The following is an 18,723-nucleotide window of genomic DNA, read 5'->3' as shown; positions in this document are numbered from 1 at the left end:
AAAATTAGATTTTTCAGCATTTCAGCTGTTTTTTGATCAGGTATAATTTGATGCTTGTTTGAGATTGCTAGGTTCGTGTCCAAATGTTTTCAAACTTTTTGAGTGACAGGGATAAAGTCATTGTGAACTTTATGTATGAGAGAGATTGCATTTGAAGCTTGATCAGCACATTCATTGCCCAGAATTCCAGGAATCAAAGCAAATCTAATTATCTGTTGTTTTGCCTCAAAAACACCCAAAGCAGGAATAAGAAAATACAAGGATGGGGCTAGCCCCATAAATGACTCAACTAGAAATGACGAAACAAAGTGCAGCTTGGCTGCCAAATGCCATATAGCGATGTGAAGAGGGCACCCTAGCCCTCTTCATATTTGAATTACATTTCCCTGGGGGGGATGGGGGGTTTTCGTCTCCTCCCTTCCTCGCCACCCCCTTTCCCCTCTGGTGAGGCATGGGCATGTCCCACTGAAACCTGGGGCTGCCTTCTCTATTGGCCCCATACTTCTGCCTTTCTTCCCCCCAGTCTTCAGTCTCCCTCCCCTCTCCATCTATAGTGAAAGTTAGTGAAAGCCCTAGTGAAAGCCCCTTTCACGCTAGTGAAAGCCCCACACACCTAAATTTAAGCATGTCCAAATCACCTTTCGTCCATATTTCGGCCTTTTCAAATTCAAACGCCACCACCCTCAACGCAATCGATTAGTTAAAAAAAAAATTTTTTTTAATTTTTTTTTTAGGTCCTAGCCGCCGAAATCTCAGGAAATTACGCAACAGGACCTGCCAGAGTAACTATTGGGTTCCTGGTCTGCCTCCACAGGGGTGAAAGTGCGGCAACGTTGGGCATCAGTAGGGGTCCAGTGGCTAAACGACCAGATGAACAATGGTACACGACATCACACAAAGCCCAAATACTTTTAAATCTCTGGCATTCCCAGCAAACTGGAACACCCACAATGAAAGCAATGAGGACATGGGGAGAACCCCTGGTGCCGCTACACATCAATACACTTTCACTTTCATCTACCTCTACTCACATCTACAGTATTGTCACCATAAACAGTTTTGAAATGCGTTTGGATTTCGATAGACGTCACTTCTTCCTTGATAAGAAATTCAATCACCACTCTTTGCTTGATATGTATATCTGTAACATCCACCATTTTCATAGTGCCACTCAGTATGGTGAAACTAGAGACCTCTAGTGATCACTCAGTGACACATGAAATGATCTACGGCGGCACATCTGAAAGCAAAAAATTAGGAGCCATTACATTCGTAGCAGTCCTCATATTGCAAGCGTATAGATATAAAGGCTTAAAACTTCAAAAACAACAAAATAATATACACGAGATATAAGATCTTACACTTTCTTATTCCACTGGTGTTTTTAATTCTGCTAGGAAATTTGCTCATATCCAGCAAGTTCCTAAAAAGGGTGGCAAATCCCTCCCATCCAATTATCATTGTTCCATTGCAGTTACTTCTACTCTTTCTAAAGTAATGGAGTAATCATTCACTACCAACTCTTAAACTGTCTACAAATCTTAAATCTTCCATCTGATCAATGATTGCCAGTATGGATTCCATCGGTGTCATTCCACTGGTGATACATTGGATTATGTTACTCATCTGTGGATAAATTCATTGGAATAGTTTGGTGAAACTCAAGCAGTAAACTCTTGACATTTCAAAGGCTTTTGATGACAATTGGCATAAAGGTCTTCCACACAGGTTTCCATTTTAAGGAATGCAAAATGTTTTTTGTAACTGGGCATCCAGTTTTCTCTCAGGCTGCTCACTGCAGGTGATAGTAGATGGCTCTCTGTTTTCTATCCTCTCCACTAACTGTAATGTTCCCCAAGGTTCAGCTCTTTTCCCATTCTTTTTCTCTTGTATATTTTTGACATTCTTCCATTGACCAGAAATCCTATCCAACAGTTTTGATGACGAAACCACACTGCATTCGACTTTCCAGTTTAAGAAACCCTGCCCCACACAAAGACTTCAACTACTTGAATATCCACTACCAATTCCTTAAATGCTGATCTCCACATAATTCTCCAATGTGGAAAAGATAACTCAGTTAATTTCAATCCTTCTAAAAGTCAGTCCTGTCTTATATCTTGCAAAAAAGATTATTCTGCTCCTGTGTTTATCTTTCTTGACATTCAGATTTCTAGAAAAGATCACCTATCTGTATTAGGGATTACCCTGACTTTATTCTACTTTGGCATACGCACAATATAAATATTGCTTCCTCTGCAGCTAAAAAACTGAGTTTTCTTTCACTTTCAACATTAAACGTTTCTTCTAAACAGCAAAATCACTCTGTACAAATTTCAAATCTGCCCTACAATGAAATACTGTTTCCACACCTAGGGTAGTGCCTTCATAACCTCTCTCAGGCTTCTAGAATCCATTCAAAAGAAGGCAGTTAGATTAATATGACCTATCCCTTAGAGCAGCAGTTCCCAAACTGGGGTCCGCAGACCCCTAGGGTCCATATACCAGTTCCAGGGGTCCACATAACGACCCTCTGGAACTGGTCAAATTATTCGTTCTATTTATAGCAAATTGATGATAAATAAAGTTATTATTATATATTTATATAAAAATAAGAATAAAGTTGAGTTGTTTTAAACATAAACTTTGAATTTTTTTTCAGAAAACCCAGTGTTCATACATATATACACACACACAGAAACATATGCATATATATAGGGGGGTCCATGAACATTTTTTCATTTTTGAAGGAGTCTGTAGATCTCAATAGTTTGGGAACCACTGCCTTAGAGTATCCCTCCACTCTGTCTCATAGACATTCTGTTCCTGCTGCATGCCTTTGAGGTACTTCCATGGGCACTCTTCTTCTGATTTGGCTTCTATAATTCTCCCCCTCTCTCTCTTCCAAACTGGTATGAACGCAGGCCACAACTAGCCAATATCCTTTTATCCAACTTCAAACTTACAGAACCAACTTTTCTTGTTCGTCATTTGTTTCTGCAACTTCCATTTTCTGGAACAACCTCCCTTCACAAATATTTCCTCAATTTACAGAAATTCAAGTCTAATGTCAGGAAGTATCTTCTTTAATCTTCTCAACCTTTAACCCATGCACAATGCCAAGTACTACAGGTTCTGATACCATTCATGTTTGGGAGGGGGGGGGGTCTTTAAAAAAATCATTAAACATTGCATCCACATTAATATAAAAAGAATTTAGACATAAAACCTACATCAATATTATTAATAAATATTAAAAACAATAAACGACTCAACACTGACACCCATGGTGACCCCACTCAGCACACTAATCCCTGAAGAACAGTGGCCATGCCTCCTAACCATCTCCATCCCCCTTCCATAATAAACACTACTTTATAAGTTATAAGTTATAAAATTTACATATGGCAGTATTCAAAGGCTTTACTGAAATCTAAGTATAAGATGTCAAAATTATTCTTTGCATCCAATTCCTCAGTGGTGATTTCTTAATAACTCATCAGATCGTTCAAGACTCTCTTTATCAAATGCCCAGATTGGATATTGGCACAACTCTCTTTAACAAATCAATGTGATTTTTGTTAGCTTGGTTTTTTGGTGTAGTTTGCAATGGAGTAACAACAAGACTACAAATGTATGTTTTCTATGGTCTATTACCAATAAACAGATCCCTAAAACTTTAAACAGATGAATTGCTTCGTTTATTTAAAATTACGGTGGTCATAGTGATTTCATAACACCATCAGTGTTATGAAATCACTATGACCACCGTCATAGTGATTTCATATGCAAGGCTATTGCCCTTCAATTTAAAAATTTCATTTATGCACTTGTTTTTTTCTTTGTAATCTCATAACAGGGTGTGCTTGTAATCTCATAACAGGTAATCTATTCAAGAGACACGATATACTTAAGTTTTTGGGAGAAAAAGCACTGTCATATATAAACGAGTCACCTGATGTGCAACACTGATAGAGAATATGTTATTATTTCACTTGCATTGACTTTGTTGTTGTTATTGGGTTTAGCAATACAAGGACTACTGAGTCCAAATTGTGTCTGTTCATAGATTATTTCTATGATCAAATACTGTGTATATATATAGTAGAGCATCAGTTATCCAGAATAATTGATGTCACACCTTCGGATAGCCAAATTTTCCGGATAATCGAAAGTAAGGTCAGATTACATTTATTTAATATTACCTTAAGAATAAGTTAAATAACTGAGATTAATTAAAGTAAAAAAATTAAAAACCAATCTTTGAAAACAGAAACATCCATCCAGGATTTTTATACAAACTAAGAAAATTTAGGAAGATTTTTAAATGCACTCTGTTTTTTCGGCTTACCAATAATGAGCATGGACAATTTGTGCATCCCAGTAGCATTTGACACAGAGAAACTGTAACTCACTCTTCTCTCATCTTAAAATCTGGTGCAGGCATTTCTCTTTTAGTGGCTAGGGTTTTTCTCGATAATGCTTTCCATAAGAAGCCCGTCTCATTAACATTATACACGTTTTCTTTCTCATAATTTGCTATAACTGAAGGAAACTTACTTTTCAAAGGACACCGCTGCCGATTCGTCTGCAGACAGTTTCTCGCATTGAATATCTAATTCACATACACCGTGTGTGAACTAGATATTTGACTTTATTTTAAAGTTTTAAGATTTAAAGTTTTTCAGCGAACCAATTCTCCATACATTTATTGGTTCAAAATATGACAATAGAGATCATTATTTTCACATCTTTTTCCATTTCTTCACAGCTCTCTATTAAGTCCATTATGCTGCTTTAAATTGCTTCATCATGCAGCTATGTTACTAATGTGGTTATGGTTGACATACATTCATCAACTCTACTCAATACGTGTGCTGTATTTCCCTGCCTTTTTCCTTCAGTTATGCATTATTTTCTCACCAGCTTACTTCTGCTACACATTACTCCAGGTACTGTTCACTTTCTTATTATACTTTCGGTTTCGGTTTGTTTCTTGGCATGTTTTGACTTACATATTTTTTGTGCCTGCTTTTTCCTCACAATACAAGCATTTGATATTAGCTCCCTTTTATACTAACACTTACAAAGCCAGAGCCCTTACTATAAGGTTGGGCTTCACAACCCCAGCTAGCTCAGTGTGATTTAACAACTTTTTCTTTGCTTTTTATCTTTCTACTATCTATTTCTACCTTTCTTAGTGCATACGAGGATGATACAAACATTCCTACTATCCTCCTATCACTATTTTTGTCTTTATTTACTTAACTACTCCTTTTTCCCTTCCCTATCCTCAATTTAATACCTCACCTTATACCATGTGCTTGTTCTGAATTATTTAATTTTAATTTCCACAAAATTACTACATTCAAATCCTACACAAAACTCTACATATTTTTATTAAGAATGTCTTTTCCCATTCTGAAAACACTTAGCTATGTTTTATTCTAACTTGATCCTTATTTTTACCTTAATAATTGACACTTTGTTGGGACTATCTTGTCCATACTGCATAAGAATGTGCTAATTTAATTTTTTTTTTTTTTTTTGCTTTTTGGCCTTTCACCTTTCTGCTACTACTATGGACAAGTGCAGAAATGCAGTTCCTGATACTTGGTCGGGTGTAGTCCCCTGATGAAATATCTGACCATATATCAATATTTACTTTAGCTGACAGAGTCATCAAATTCTGCATATCTGCCTTACCTGTATTCAACTTTTATCTAAATATGTTCCCCCCCCCCATATCTGATGACATCTCTACCACTTTTTATTTTATTTGTATTATATTTTACTTTATTATTAATAATTTTACTTAACAGTTCACTCACCTCCTATTGGCTTTGTAATTCAGCCCATAATTTTCTTAATTCATCATAATTTTTAGAATATTAACATTTTTTCACCTTTTACATATCTATTATACTTCTTTTTCTACTATCCTTATAGTCACTGGCACTTTGTATAATTTTCACCTCCATCTATACATACTTTATCTAATATATCTATTCATACATACTTATATATACTTTTGCATCCATTAATGCTGCTTTGCACTTTTAGGTGCATCTGTCATACCTGACTTATTACTTTTTCATCAACTGAAACCTTTTTTCATCCACTGAAACTTTGATTTTAAAATTACAATTAATATATATATATATATATATATATATATATTAATTATGTTAGTATGCTATTACTAACATAATTAATATATTATGTTAATATATATTAGTATGCCTGATGATGCAATGCCCATAACAGCAACAATTCTAGGGATTGTTGCTGTTAAATTATAGGTTGCTGCACATAATTTAACAACTATATTATTATAGTTGTTAAACTATATGCTCCTATATAGGCCAATACATTTTAAATCGATTAAAAGTTGTTTTATATTTGCTTCGTTTCCTAAGTGAGACAAATCATGTAAGATGTTCAAAGTGGGGAGTGATTGAAAAGTGTTTGACCGGATGGTTGAATGTAAGGGACAGTCAACCAAAAAATGGTGGATAAGTTAGGAAGAACCGAGATGTCCAGCCCTACAACTGCATTTACCAATCATGGACAACAGTTTAAAAATGCTGACAGACTACACTACTGTCCTTCATGCAACGATTCTAGGATTAAGAAAGAATTTCCTTTCTAGGCTGTAGTGCTTGTAAAGCTAAAACATACGTTTTATAACAAAAAGCAGAGAATGGAATATTAAACAATAACTGATTTACAGTGAGTGATCACTGAATTATGACCACCCCTATGAAAACCGAATGTGACCCGTTGACCAAGTGAGGTATGAGAGTGCAGAGTTAGTCGACCTACGTAGCAAAGATAAGTGTCAGTGGTTCGGTAGGTAGTAAAATTCCGAGCACAATGGGTAAAAGGTAGGATTTATCGGACGTTGATAAAGGACAGATTGTGGGTGCTTGATGAGCTGGTGCCTTGATTTTCCAAACAGCTGAACTGGTGGGGTGTTCAAGAGCCGCCGTAGTTAAAGTGTACCAGGACTGACGTCAAAATGGCCAAACAACAACCTTACGGCAAAACTGCAAAGGTCAGCAAAAGGTTGATGTTAGAGGTGAGCGCTGGGTCTGATGACTCGTACAGGCAAAAAGGCTCAGCACTGTTGAAGAGTTGACTACCCAATACAACATAGGCCAACCCGGAACAATATCTGATGACCAGCAGATCACCCTATGGCATCCTCTCCTAACCAAGGTTCATCAGCATAAAAGACTCGCCTGGTGCAAAGCGCATGCAAGTTGGACATTAGAAGACTGGAAGAAGGTGTGCTGGTCGGATGATTCATGTTATTTACTCCACACCATGGATGGTTGTGTACGGATTTGGCGTCAACAACATGAGGCTCTTCATCCATCATGCATGGTACCAAAAGTGGAGGCCGGTGGAGGCGGTTGTATGGAGTGGGGCATGTTTCACTGCCAGGAACTTGAACCCCTAGTGCATGTGGAACATCGTATCAGTGGTCTCCACTATCGTCAACTGCTTGCTGACTGTGTACATCCCGCAATGTTACACATTTTCCTGAATGGCGATGGTGTCTTCCAAGATGACAATGTGCCGAGCCATTGGGCACTTGTTGTGCAGGAATGGTTTGAGGAACACAGTTCTGACGTCCAGCATATCGATTGGCCTCCGAACTCCGCCGATCTCAATCCCATAGAGCACTTGTGGGACACTATGGAAAGGCATCTCAGGAGTCTGGATACACCAATCACCTCCATACCTGCATTGCTGACTGCATTACACAGAGTTTGGTTGGCCATATCTCCCAAACACTTCCGACATCTTGTTGAATCACTGCCACGTCAGATAGTTGCTGTACTGAGGGCAAAAGGAGGACTTATGAAGTATTAGGTAGGTGACCAAAATTCAGTGATCACTCAGTGTATATCTTTTAGAAAGTACTATCTAGATCACTTAAATTTGCCTTATCACTGAAACTTAATTGCCACCTAGAGCAAGACATTTGTATACTATAAATTTTCATGCACTCTAAGGTTGACTTGTCTGTTCATGGGTTGGAAAAAAAAAAAAAAAAAAAAAAAAGGAAATACCTGACACTTCTACACCCCCTTTCTGAATCTGGCCAACACAACCCTGCTTGAAAACAATCAATAACATCACTGAGGATTGAAGTCTAGACTTTTTCAAATGGATAACAAGTGTCACAGCAACTAACATTACACAGAGGCCCTATCTCAAGGAACAGTTACTTATTTAACTACAGCACCTCCTTGTAAAACTGAAATGCTGAAAAATCAATCAATTACAGATAGTGAAAAATACAGATAATGAAATTTTGAAAAACTTTTAAAAAATTTCAACTCTCAAACAGTGGAGATAGAGATAAATGATATAGATAAAATTATTTTAAGAAAATTAATTTACAAATAAAGAAATATACAAACTTTTAGCTCATAGTTGCTGGCATCAAATGAATCATTACTGTAATATATAGTTTCAATGGAATTTAAAATCTGTTGTTCTATATGGGGATTTTTGGTTGTCTCTCTAACATCATCCTATAATTAAAAATAATAAAGAATAACATGAAAACATGCATGTGTATATTATAAATAAAAATGGGAAAGATGATATATATATATATATATATATGTGCCCACCCATTCAACTTTTTGCAGTTCAGTTCCACTTTTCAACCATTTGTCCAGTTGCCCACCCAATTGGAAAAAGTCTAATTATATTTAATTATGTTTAAAGTCATTAGTTCAGACCAGCACCTAGGACATCTTAGCAGCTAATATTCCTGGTATGTCTGGACCTGGTTGTAAGGAACAAGTCTTACAAGAGTTCTCACATGTGCTTTCTAGCTACATTTTTTTCAGTTAACTACTCAGCGAAAGCCATAAAATGTTCCTCCCAAGATTGAGACTGCAATCTGTTGACTTAGAGAGCATAACAGTGAGTTACCTTAAACTAGAATGGCAATTCTTTGGCATGCAATAGAAATATCAGAGCAGGAGGACTGCAGTTCTGCAAGCTTGCAATGTAAAAAAAAAAAAAGTTACATAATGGGGCACACATTACCTGTCCAGTTCTTTCAAGTAATTACTCTTTGAAAAACATAAAATGTCACCTTCAAAAATAATTCAAGTAAAATTGTCTGTATTTAGTAAGATAATAAAAGTTTCAGTCCTTAAACTTGAACCAACAAAAACTTCTTCACCTCTCCCAAGGGACTTGAATGGTTCCTATAAAACCCCATTGCTGGGTTAAAAAAAATGCTATGCATACGAAACTAGTAAAGAATTCATATGTTCTCATAGAATATACATAACTAAGATTTAACACTGGAAAACAAAAAGATAAACTATAAATGATAAAAATGCAAAGTTTACAAAAATAAGTGATACAAGGTAATGAAATCTGATAAGGAACTCAAAATTGTAAATTAAACATGCTATTTCTGAAATATGCAAATCAGTTTATATACATCTAAAAATTAATGTGAAGCACAAGTTATTCTATGCTCTATACATAGCTGAGATCTAATTAAGGACTTATATAAGTGAAGCAGAGTATAGCAATCTGCACCCGCAAGATGTACTGGAGAGGACCCAGAGTATATTCATTTTCTTTGTGCAAGTGGTTCTTAGATATCTGATGTGCTCCCGGAACTTATCAAAAATTAGCCCTAGGAGGCAAATACTGTTCACAACTGATAGAGGATGATTGGCTAAGAATAACTCATGTTCAGAATGCATTTTGTGTTTGGTGCAGAAATATATGGCTGTAGATCTGTGGCTTGACAGTTTGTGCCATCCATAATTCAATGTTATTTATGGATATTTGTAGATGCCTTTCAATATAATTCATATTCTGGGAATGACAAAATATGATAAGATCATCTGCATAGAGATATGAGTCAACAGTGTCTGTGATATTGTTTATTCATATTGCAAAGAGAGTGGTGCTAAGAACAGAGCCTTGTGGGACCCCTTCTTCTTGTATGCATGTTTGAGATAAAACCTGCAGGTACCTAACTTTAAATGTCCTGTGTCAAAAGAAGCTTTGAATAAAATATGGTAAATGGCCTCTCATATGAATGGAAATCTCTTAGAATGCCGTAGCGTCATGTATCAAAAGCTTTCTCTATACCGAGGCATATTGTGACGAGATGTTGATTTCTAATAAATACATTCCTTATGTTTAATTCAGCTTTTGTCATAAGGTCTAGGGATGATCTATTCTACCGAAAGCCAAATTTATTACTGATTATGTTTCAGGTTATTACTGATTATGTTTCAGGATTCGAGGTACTAGGTGAGTGAGTAGATGGCGAATCATTTTTTCCAGTCTTACTCAAGCAGCTGGTTAGAGAAATTGGTCTATAGGCGTGAGAAATTGAATAATCTTTTCCAGGTTTTGGTATAATTGGTATAATTTGATATTACAATATATCACAATGATCTGCATTGTGATATGTTTCCAGGAAATGTTGAAGAATTATACAGTAAATTCTGTCAGGACCAGGAGCACTGTTTCTTGAGGTATATATAAATTCTTTCAGTTCAGATATTGTTAGTAGTTGGCTATAGGGTAAAGGACACGTAGCTTTGAAGTTCAGATTCTTTTTCTCAGGTGCATTTTTAATTTTTTGAAAAGACAATTGATATACGGTTGAGGAAGGCAATTCACAGAACACAGTTACTAAGATAATGGTAATCTCCACAAGAGAAGAGATCTCCTTCCCATTCCAATTAATAATAGGAGAGGGTAACATATATTTACCATTTAGCTTCTTTATTTTTTCCCAGATTATTCGAGTATCAGTATCTTTGTTGATTAAGGAGGCAAAGTTCATCCATGAGTCTTTTTTGGTCTTTCAATGGAGGTAAAGAGCTTTGGCTCTCAGTCTCTTAAAGTTAACAAGGTTGGCAGTGGTGGGATCTTTGCAGAAGGTGTTCCATGCTGCGTTTTCTCTTTTTGCTTTGTTACAAGCATCATTCCACCAGTGATTGGTATGCCGATGGTTTCTTATGTGAAACTGTGGGATGGCAGCTGTTAGTATCTGCATTGTGATATGATCAGTGAGTGTCAGTAGCAGAAGATATCAATGATATCATCATCAAAAGATACATACTGGTAAATTTTGTCCAGCTTGCTTTGGAAAATTTCCATTTCGTCTTTGTTTGTTTGGAATGAGCAGTCTGAATGCCACAAATCAGCAGACAGTGATCGCTGTTTAAAGGATTGTGTATACTGCCCACTCAATTGTTGGGAAGTGTATCAGAGAGCAGATTGAAAGATCCATTGCAGTGCTTGACCCAGTAGAAAAATGGATGTAAGTGGGTAAGCCAGTGTTCAATAGTGTCAAATTCTCTCTGTCAAGTAGCATTTCAATAGGCTCACCACATCCAACTGAGATTAGAGAATCACACAATGGATGTCCATTAAAATCTCCTAATAGATAGATAGATAGACAGTAATTGAAAAATAAGATTTTCCAGTTCCTGAATTGTACATGGATGGTTTGGCAGAAGATATAGAGACCAGTCTCTGATATCCCAACAATATCTGCCTTTGATGTCTTGACCAGCATTTCAAATTCATCAAACTACTAGCATTGGTGTAAATGTAAGTATACATGCACCTGTTCTTACACTTAGTTAATTTAACACAGCCCATGTATTTACTTGTGTCATGATCTCCAACAGTTCCTGAAATCCCCAGCAATTTGTTTTCCGGGCTGCTGCTCATTCCAATAGAAGCAGTGCAAGATCATTTCCAGCTCTTCCTGCAGCTATTGTTAATCTATTAGTCTGGGAATCACCCCCTAAGCTAGCAGTTTTCCAACAAACCTAACATTGCCTCAATAGCATCAGCAAATATTCTTGTACCCTTTCTATTTAAGTGTATCCCATCCTTGTAGAAGTAATCTCTCCTGTTAACAAGTACAGACCAAGCTGAAAAAAAATTCTACCCCATGAGCCTTGCACAAAAATCTCCAGGGCCAAATTGATTGACAAGGCTCTCATCATATACTCTCTCCTATCATGTCTGGGCAGGATTGCAGACACTTTCAAATTTTACATTAACTCATGATTTTTTTTCATTGACCTGTACTTGTTAAGTAAATCTGCAGATCTCCTACTCTTAATGTCATTAGTGCCAATGTGTACAACGATATCACCTTTTGTGCCCTTAAAAGATGATATCTGTTCTGCAATGTCATCAAATTTTGCCCCTGGCAGACTGGACTGACATACCCTGGTCCTATTCCACCTATCCTCTTTGTACAATACATTTCCAATTTCCCTGACAATAACTAACTCCTGTGAAACCAGCGCATTCTGCCCTGAAGATTGCCACCGTGTTGTCTCGTGCACAAGAGCGAGCTCTGGCATTCAGTTGGGCAGCTGAGAGCTTGTGGACCCCTCATTTTAATTCCTTCGAGGATATCTACCCGACTCTTTCAAACTCTCATAGGTGCCCATCAGAATGATGAGTTGGCGTCTAATTTCTTCACATTCTCTGCACCTAGCACACAGACAAAGACATCCTCCATGGCTAGATCATGTCCTGTTCTAGATCGGTCCACGAATACGTCACATTTTGCACAATTTTTTAGACTGTGATGCATTGGAGAATCTCCCCCTTCGGTTCTCCCCCGAACCACAGCACTTTGACTACTTTGTGCACGCTGCTTTGCTGCTTTAGTCTGGTGCATGATTTCCCTTTAAATACAATTTAATTAACAATCAAAATTAATAAGATTTAAAAATTTAATTGATAAATTGGCAATACTATAACTAAGTACAGATTTCTAATACAGTGCGATGTATTACGCTATCTAGTTTTACGTTATTCCTTATGCTATCAAGTTCAAGATATACATTAAGTTATTCCGTAATGATCTAATTAATAGATAACAGAGCTACTACAGTGGTGGCAAGTTTTACCGATACTAAGTAATAACTTACAAAATCTCTATCTAAATTCAAAATAAACTAAGTATCACAACTAGGAATATAAAGCTACTTCTATAAAATAAATTAATATGCCAGTTAAGCCAATAAAGAGGCAAACATTTAAAAAACTTCTCTGTTGGCTGGAGCCGTAAAGCTATTATCGTTCCCAATGTCTCCTACTCTCATTCTATATTTTTATATAAAATGTTAATTAGAGATTTTGTTATTAGTAAGACTATATGCTAATTCATATTTTACTAATTCTTAACTAATACTGAAAAAGTTAATTTATAATTGTTTGATATGTGTTTGCAATGTTTGTATTTGCAGTTTCACAAAGAAGCATAAACAACAAGTTAATTAATGCACACAGTGATTACATTGCAGGTGTGTTAGCAAATAGTACTAATCCATGATTTATAACAAAATAAGTCACTCCATCAACATGAAACTTTGTTACAATGATTCCTAAAATATTCTAAGCAAGCATTGAAATTTTGAAATGGATCAAGAGTTCCTGTTGCACATTTATAGTAATTTTACTGTATAGAAAACTGGGAAGGGAATGCTATGAAAGGGGATCTGAACTGAGAACCATCTTGGGGGCCAATAGGGTATATGTTGAAAATTTGGTATCAACTCATATTTTTCTTGTCAATTAATGCAAAAAATTTTCATCTATGCTGATTGTGTGTTGGGAGGGGGGGGGAAGGGCTGTGAAATCATAACCACACCCAAATTTTTCCCAAGAACTAACAGAACATAGGCTGACAATTTGGCCTCGATCCAACTTTTCATTCTAGAGTAATACACAAAATATACTTTCGTACGAATATTTTATAATAGATATAAATGCAACAAGGCATACTACTATAAGAGCTTAAAATTATATTATTAAATATAGGTGTAGATACACCATAGATAGCTATTAAATTAAAACTATAATTGTAGTGTAAAGGCATCATTTCAATTGTATCTCATATTGTAATCATCCTTCACAACGAGTTTCCGTGTATTACACTTCGTCGAATAAGTAATGCTTCACTAATAGAGAAAACTATTGTTACTTATTTTCGGTGGGCACCACCACCCAGACAGCACCGTTTCAAGGCTTGTTGGCCTTTCATCATGGGTAGGCCTTGAAATGGTGCCATATTATAGTATTATTATGTACACCTTCTGGCATCTCTCACATTGTGGGATTAACCTAGTATTGCAATCATGACAACCCAGTTGGTTGTCATTATTGCAATACAAGGGCATCTGCCCACCCACCGATGAAAGGCCAACAAGCCTTGAAACAGTGCCATCTGGGTGGCGGTGCCCACTGAGAATAAGTAACAATAGTCTTCTCTATTAATGAAGTGTTATTCGTTCGAGGTAGTACAATACATGGTAACTCGTGAAGGATGATCACAATATGAGATACAATTGAAATGATGCCTTTACACTACAATTGTACTACTTTTAGTTCAAGAGCTATGTATGGTGTATCTACACCTATATTTAATACGAATATTTTAAATATTTAGTTGGGGGGGTGATTGATCTTAAAAGCTTTCCAGAAACAAATGAAACATGCTAAAAATGTGATATGGATTGAACTTTCTTATTAAATAATGTCTAAAGTATCCATACAATATATAACATCTGATAACATACTTCCATTATGAGTTAGGTAATGTACACGGCGTGTTATATTCCACATGCATTCTTTATTTTCTTAAATTTAATTGAATTTTTTTTATTTTTCTGTGATTAACTGAAATGAAATGTAAATATAGTCATCTCCCTACCAAATAATTAATAAGCTTATAACTTTATTTTTTTAGAACACTTAATAAAACTCTGTGGTTTTATATTCTAGAAACTCAGCAATTCAGTTTAATTTCGACTATACAGGCAACCACTATAACATGGGACTTCTACAATACGGTTTTGCTCTAATACAATTGATAAATTGTGGAAAACCTCACATAACATAGTATTTTTGAGCTTTTGTGCCAAAAATTACATCCAACATAATAGCAGGGAAAACCCTGCTATTATGTTGGATGTAATTTTTCAACATTTCCATTCTTTTTTGTGAATCCCTGCTGTTGACTCGATATGTCGTTATGCAAAAAAAAAAAAAAAATTATTCAGAAAAACCCATATTTTATTTTGTTTGGACTCCACGTTACGTTCTGTGCTAATGAACTAGTGCCTGTTTGAGACCATAAAAAATTGTGACTTTGAAGCATGCATTCATGACTTTTAAGGGTTTTGTAAGATTATTTTGGTTTTTATTTGAGTATAATTTTTTCTGGGTTTGTATTATTAACTTTGTTCTTAAGAACTGTACTGGAATAATTTCTTTGCTGTAAATTCCAGCCCTAAATTATATCTAAGGAAAGTAAAAAAGCACTGCTCAAAAGAAACTTTATTTCTCTAGAATCAATTGTACAAATTTCGAATAGTCTTAAAAAAGGGGAAGGTATCATATATCAAAAAGTTTAAATTTAAATAAAGCAACAATCCAGATCATAAAAAAATGAACAGAAAATTAGAACTGCTGTTGCTGCAGGATCTTTCATTTCCGCAAATATGGCAGCTCATCCCGGAACACCAATAACTTGGATTGTCAATCCAAGTATGGAGTGCACCAATAACTTGGAGCACTCTGTAATTGGATTGACAATTGCAATAAAAAAGGGATCTCATTAAATAGCAATGTATTAAACAAAAGACAGTAAAAATTTATAATCATTTAAAAGAAAATGGAGAATCTTCTTTTAACCCGAGTTTGTTGCCAGTAAAGGTTGGTTTTTAAATCGCTCAAACCAACCTTTACTGGTTTAAACAATTTAAAAACTGCTTCTCATTACATAACATAAGAATTAAAGGGGAAAGTGCATCAGCTGCTAATGATTTTATTTATTTATTTTTGTAGTTGTTGGCGCATCGGCTTCTGTGGCCATAATGCACCTCCCAAGGTTTTTGCAGTACTTTGATCCAAGCCCGAGGCGGGATCCGAACCAGCTGCTAATGAAGCTGCCAAGAAGTATGCAGAGAAAAATTATTGAAGAGCACGGATACACACCACATCAAGTTTTCAATGCCGATGAGACAGGGCTTTGGTGAAAAAAAAATTGCTCAACAGAAAGTTTATTTCAAAAAAAGTGAAAACTGCGCCAGGTTTTAAGGCAAAGGATCGTGTAATGTTAACTTATGTGCAGTAATGCATCAGGAGGTTACATAATAAAACATCATGTAATCTATAACCTATGCTAGTTTATAGATCCTCTAATCCTTGCGTAATGAAAAGTGTAAATACAAACACATTACCAGTATATCAGAAAGCAAATAAAAAAAGTTGGGTATCTGCTGATTTATTTAAAAAAATGGTTTCTAAATTGTTTTGTGCCAGCTGTGGAAAACAATTTAAAGTGGAAAAATCTAGATTTTAAAATTTTATTACTATTGGATAATGCACCAAACCATCCAAAAGATTTAAGTCATCCAAACATTGAAATAATGTTCCTGCCACCTAATGCAACTTCTTTAATTCAGCCATTAGATCAAGACATTATATCTACCTTTAAAACTCATACATCAGAAAATCATTAAAATGGATTTTGGAAAAATTTATTTCGAATCTATGAAGTGGAGGCATGGAAACATTTTTCAATTGTGGACTGTATCGGAATCATAGCTTTATCGCTCAAAGAAGTAAAACGGTCAACGTTAAATGCGTGTTGGAAAAATGTATGGCCAGAGTCAGTTTATTCAGGAAATATGGTCAAACTGGCAGAAAATGGAATTGTTGCGATAGTAGAACTTGTCAAGTCGGCAGAAGGGAAAGGTTTTGATGATATGACTACTGAAGACGTTCAAGAATTACTAGTAGAAAACGAGGCTGGCAAAGCAGATTTAATGGAAATAGTATCGGAGATAAACTAAATCAATTCAGAGGATGATGGCACAGATGAAAATTCTAAAGGTCCAAATTTTACACTAAAAAGCATATGAAAAGGCATAACCAAGCCAAGCAAATTTTTTGAATGCAGATCCTTTGACTAAAAGGAGAACAAAGTTCAAAAGGGAGCTTCAAAAATGCTTAGCTCCATAAACATCTACAAAGATCTATCAAGCAAAAGCAAACAAACCCAGATTACTGATTTTTTAAAGAAAGCAGAGGATACACAAAATCTAGATGGTGCAGAATGATAATGAAGTTCAGAAGGTGAAGTATTCTGCAACAGAGAAAACATTCTTGTCTGATTGTGCTTAGCAGCAATGAAGAGGAAGAAAATTAAATAAGCGTACATTATCTGACATATAGGTATCACAGTTTGTAAGATGTTTATTCAGTTATAATTATTTTTAATAAAAATTAAGTTTCCGATAGTTAGAAAAAATGGTGTATTTTTATTAGCTTTTGAAATGTAAACACTCCTTTTTGTACTGGTTCTTAGTTCCTTATAACAGCGTCTCACACTACACAAGATTTTATAGAACCCTAACTACCGTGTTATACGAGGGTTACCTGTATAATATTTATTATTCTCTTCCCGGATACTCCTTTCTCTCTCTCATATATATACCGTATTTCTTCGATTCTAAGACACCATCGATTGTAAGACCCACCTTAATTTCAGTACCTTAATTTCAGAAAAAAAGCTTTGATTCTAAGAAAAAATAAATAAATAAAATTAAACACTAAAATAAATCTAACAAATATTTTTATTATAATAGAATTCAATTTACTAACAACAATAGTACCGGTATTTATCAGTAGGTATGTTATTCATCACTTCCTTCTGAATCTTCTGAGCCGTCGATATCTGCATCTGAATCAATATCAGAGTCTACTTCACATTCAGGGTCAGATTCTTCTGAGCCGTCATTATCTTCATTATTCCATAATATATCATCTTTTGAGCCATCAAGCGTGTTGGTGATGCAACATTTTTTAAATGAGTACTTTACTATTCTTTCTGCGATCAGCTTCCAAGATGTTGATACCCATTCTGCCAATTTTGATGCCGGTGCTTTCTTAATTTTTCCGGAAGGTGTCAGCGGAAGGTTGTCAGTCAACAGCCAGGATTCATATTCCTTTCTCAAGTAATCCTTAAATGGTTTGTTGACTAAAACGTCGAGTGGCTGCAGTTGGCTAGTCATGCCACCAAGAATCACAACCAAGTCACCACGTTTTTGCACGATTTTATTTTTGACACATTCGGACAAATGTCCATGAAATGCATCAAGTACTAGCATGCTAGGTGGGTTACGAAGACTTCCAGGATGTCTATTCCACACAACATTTAGCCAGTCTTCCATAAGCTCTGCTGACATCATCCATTTTTTTTGTGTACGCACAATAACATCTTTAGGGAAAATTTCATTCTTCGGTATGGTTTTTCCATTTAAAATTAAATATGGTGGCAACTTTCAACTATCAGCGGTGATGCATAGCATCAGAGTGATATGCTGCTTTTCATAGCCCGTGCTTATAATCTTAATTTCTTTAGCACCTTTAGCATTGACTGTGTAATTTCGAGGCATATCGAAGAAAACTAGAGTTTCATCAGCATTTCCAATTTGATTAAACTCGTAGTTTCTTTTTTTCCTTAATTTCATCACCTGTTGCTGAAAGTTAATCAGCTTCTGTTGAAAGTCTGCAGGAATTTTTTGACAGATAGATGTTCGGCGCCTTAATGATAATCCACTACGATGCATGAGTCTGTCGCACCAGCCACGACTGTCTTTAAAATTATTTTTT

General features: G+C 35.7%; 1 protein-coding gene across 1 annotated transcript in view; it reads right to left on the bottom strand.

Moving 5' to 3' along the window:
• Nucleotides 1-18,723, bottom strand: part of Vps50 (vacuolar protein sorting 50) — a 731,402-nt gene that overhangs the window by 699,138 nt on the left and 13,541 nt on the right. The window contains exon 3 of the mRNA XM_090374870.1: nt 8,436-8,549. Within this exon, the coding sequence (XP_090230996.1) occupies nt 8,436-8,549 (114 nt within the window). The remainder of the gene's footprint in view (nt 1-8,435; nt 8,550-18,723) is intronic.

Source organism: Mastigoproctus giganteus, chromosome 1 (assembly GCF_048544385.1).
Source record: "Mastigoproctus giganteus isolate SK-2022 chromosome 1, ASM4854438v1, whole genome shotgun sequence".
Lineage (NCBI taxonomy): Eukaryota > Metazoa > Arthropoda > Arachnida > Uropygi > Thelyphonidae > Mastigoproctus > Mastigoproctus giganteus.
Note: the sequence above shows the minus strand (reverse complement) of the source record. Positions and strands in the feature narration are given on the sequence as shown.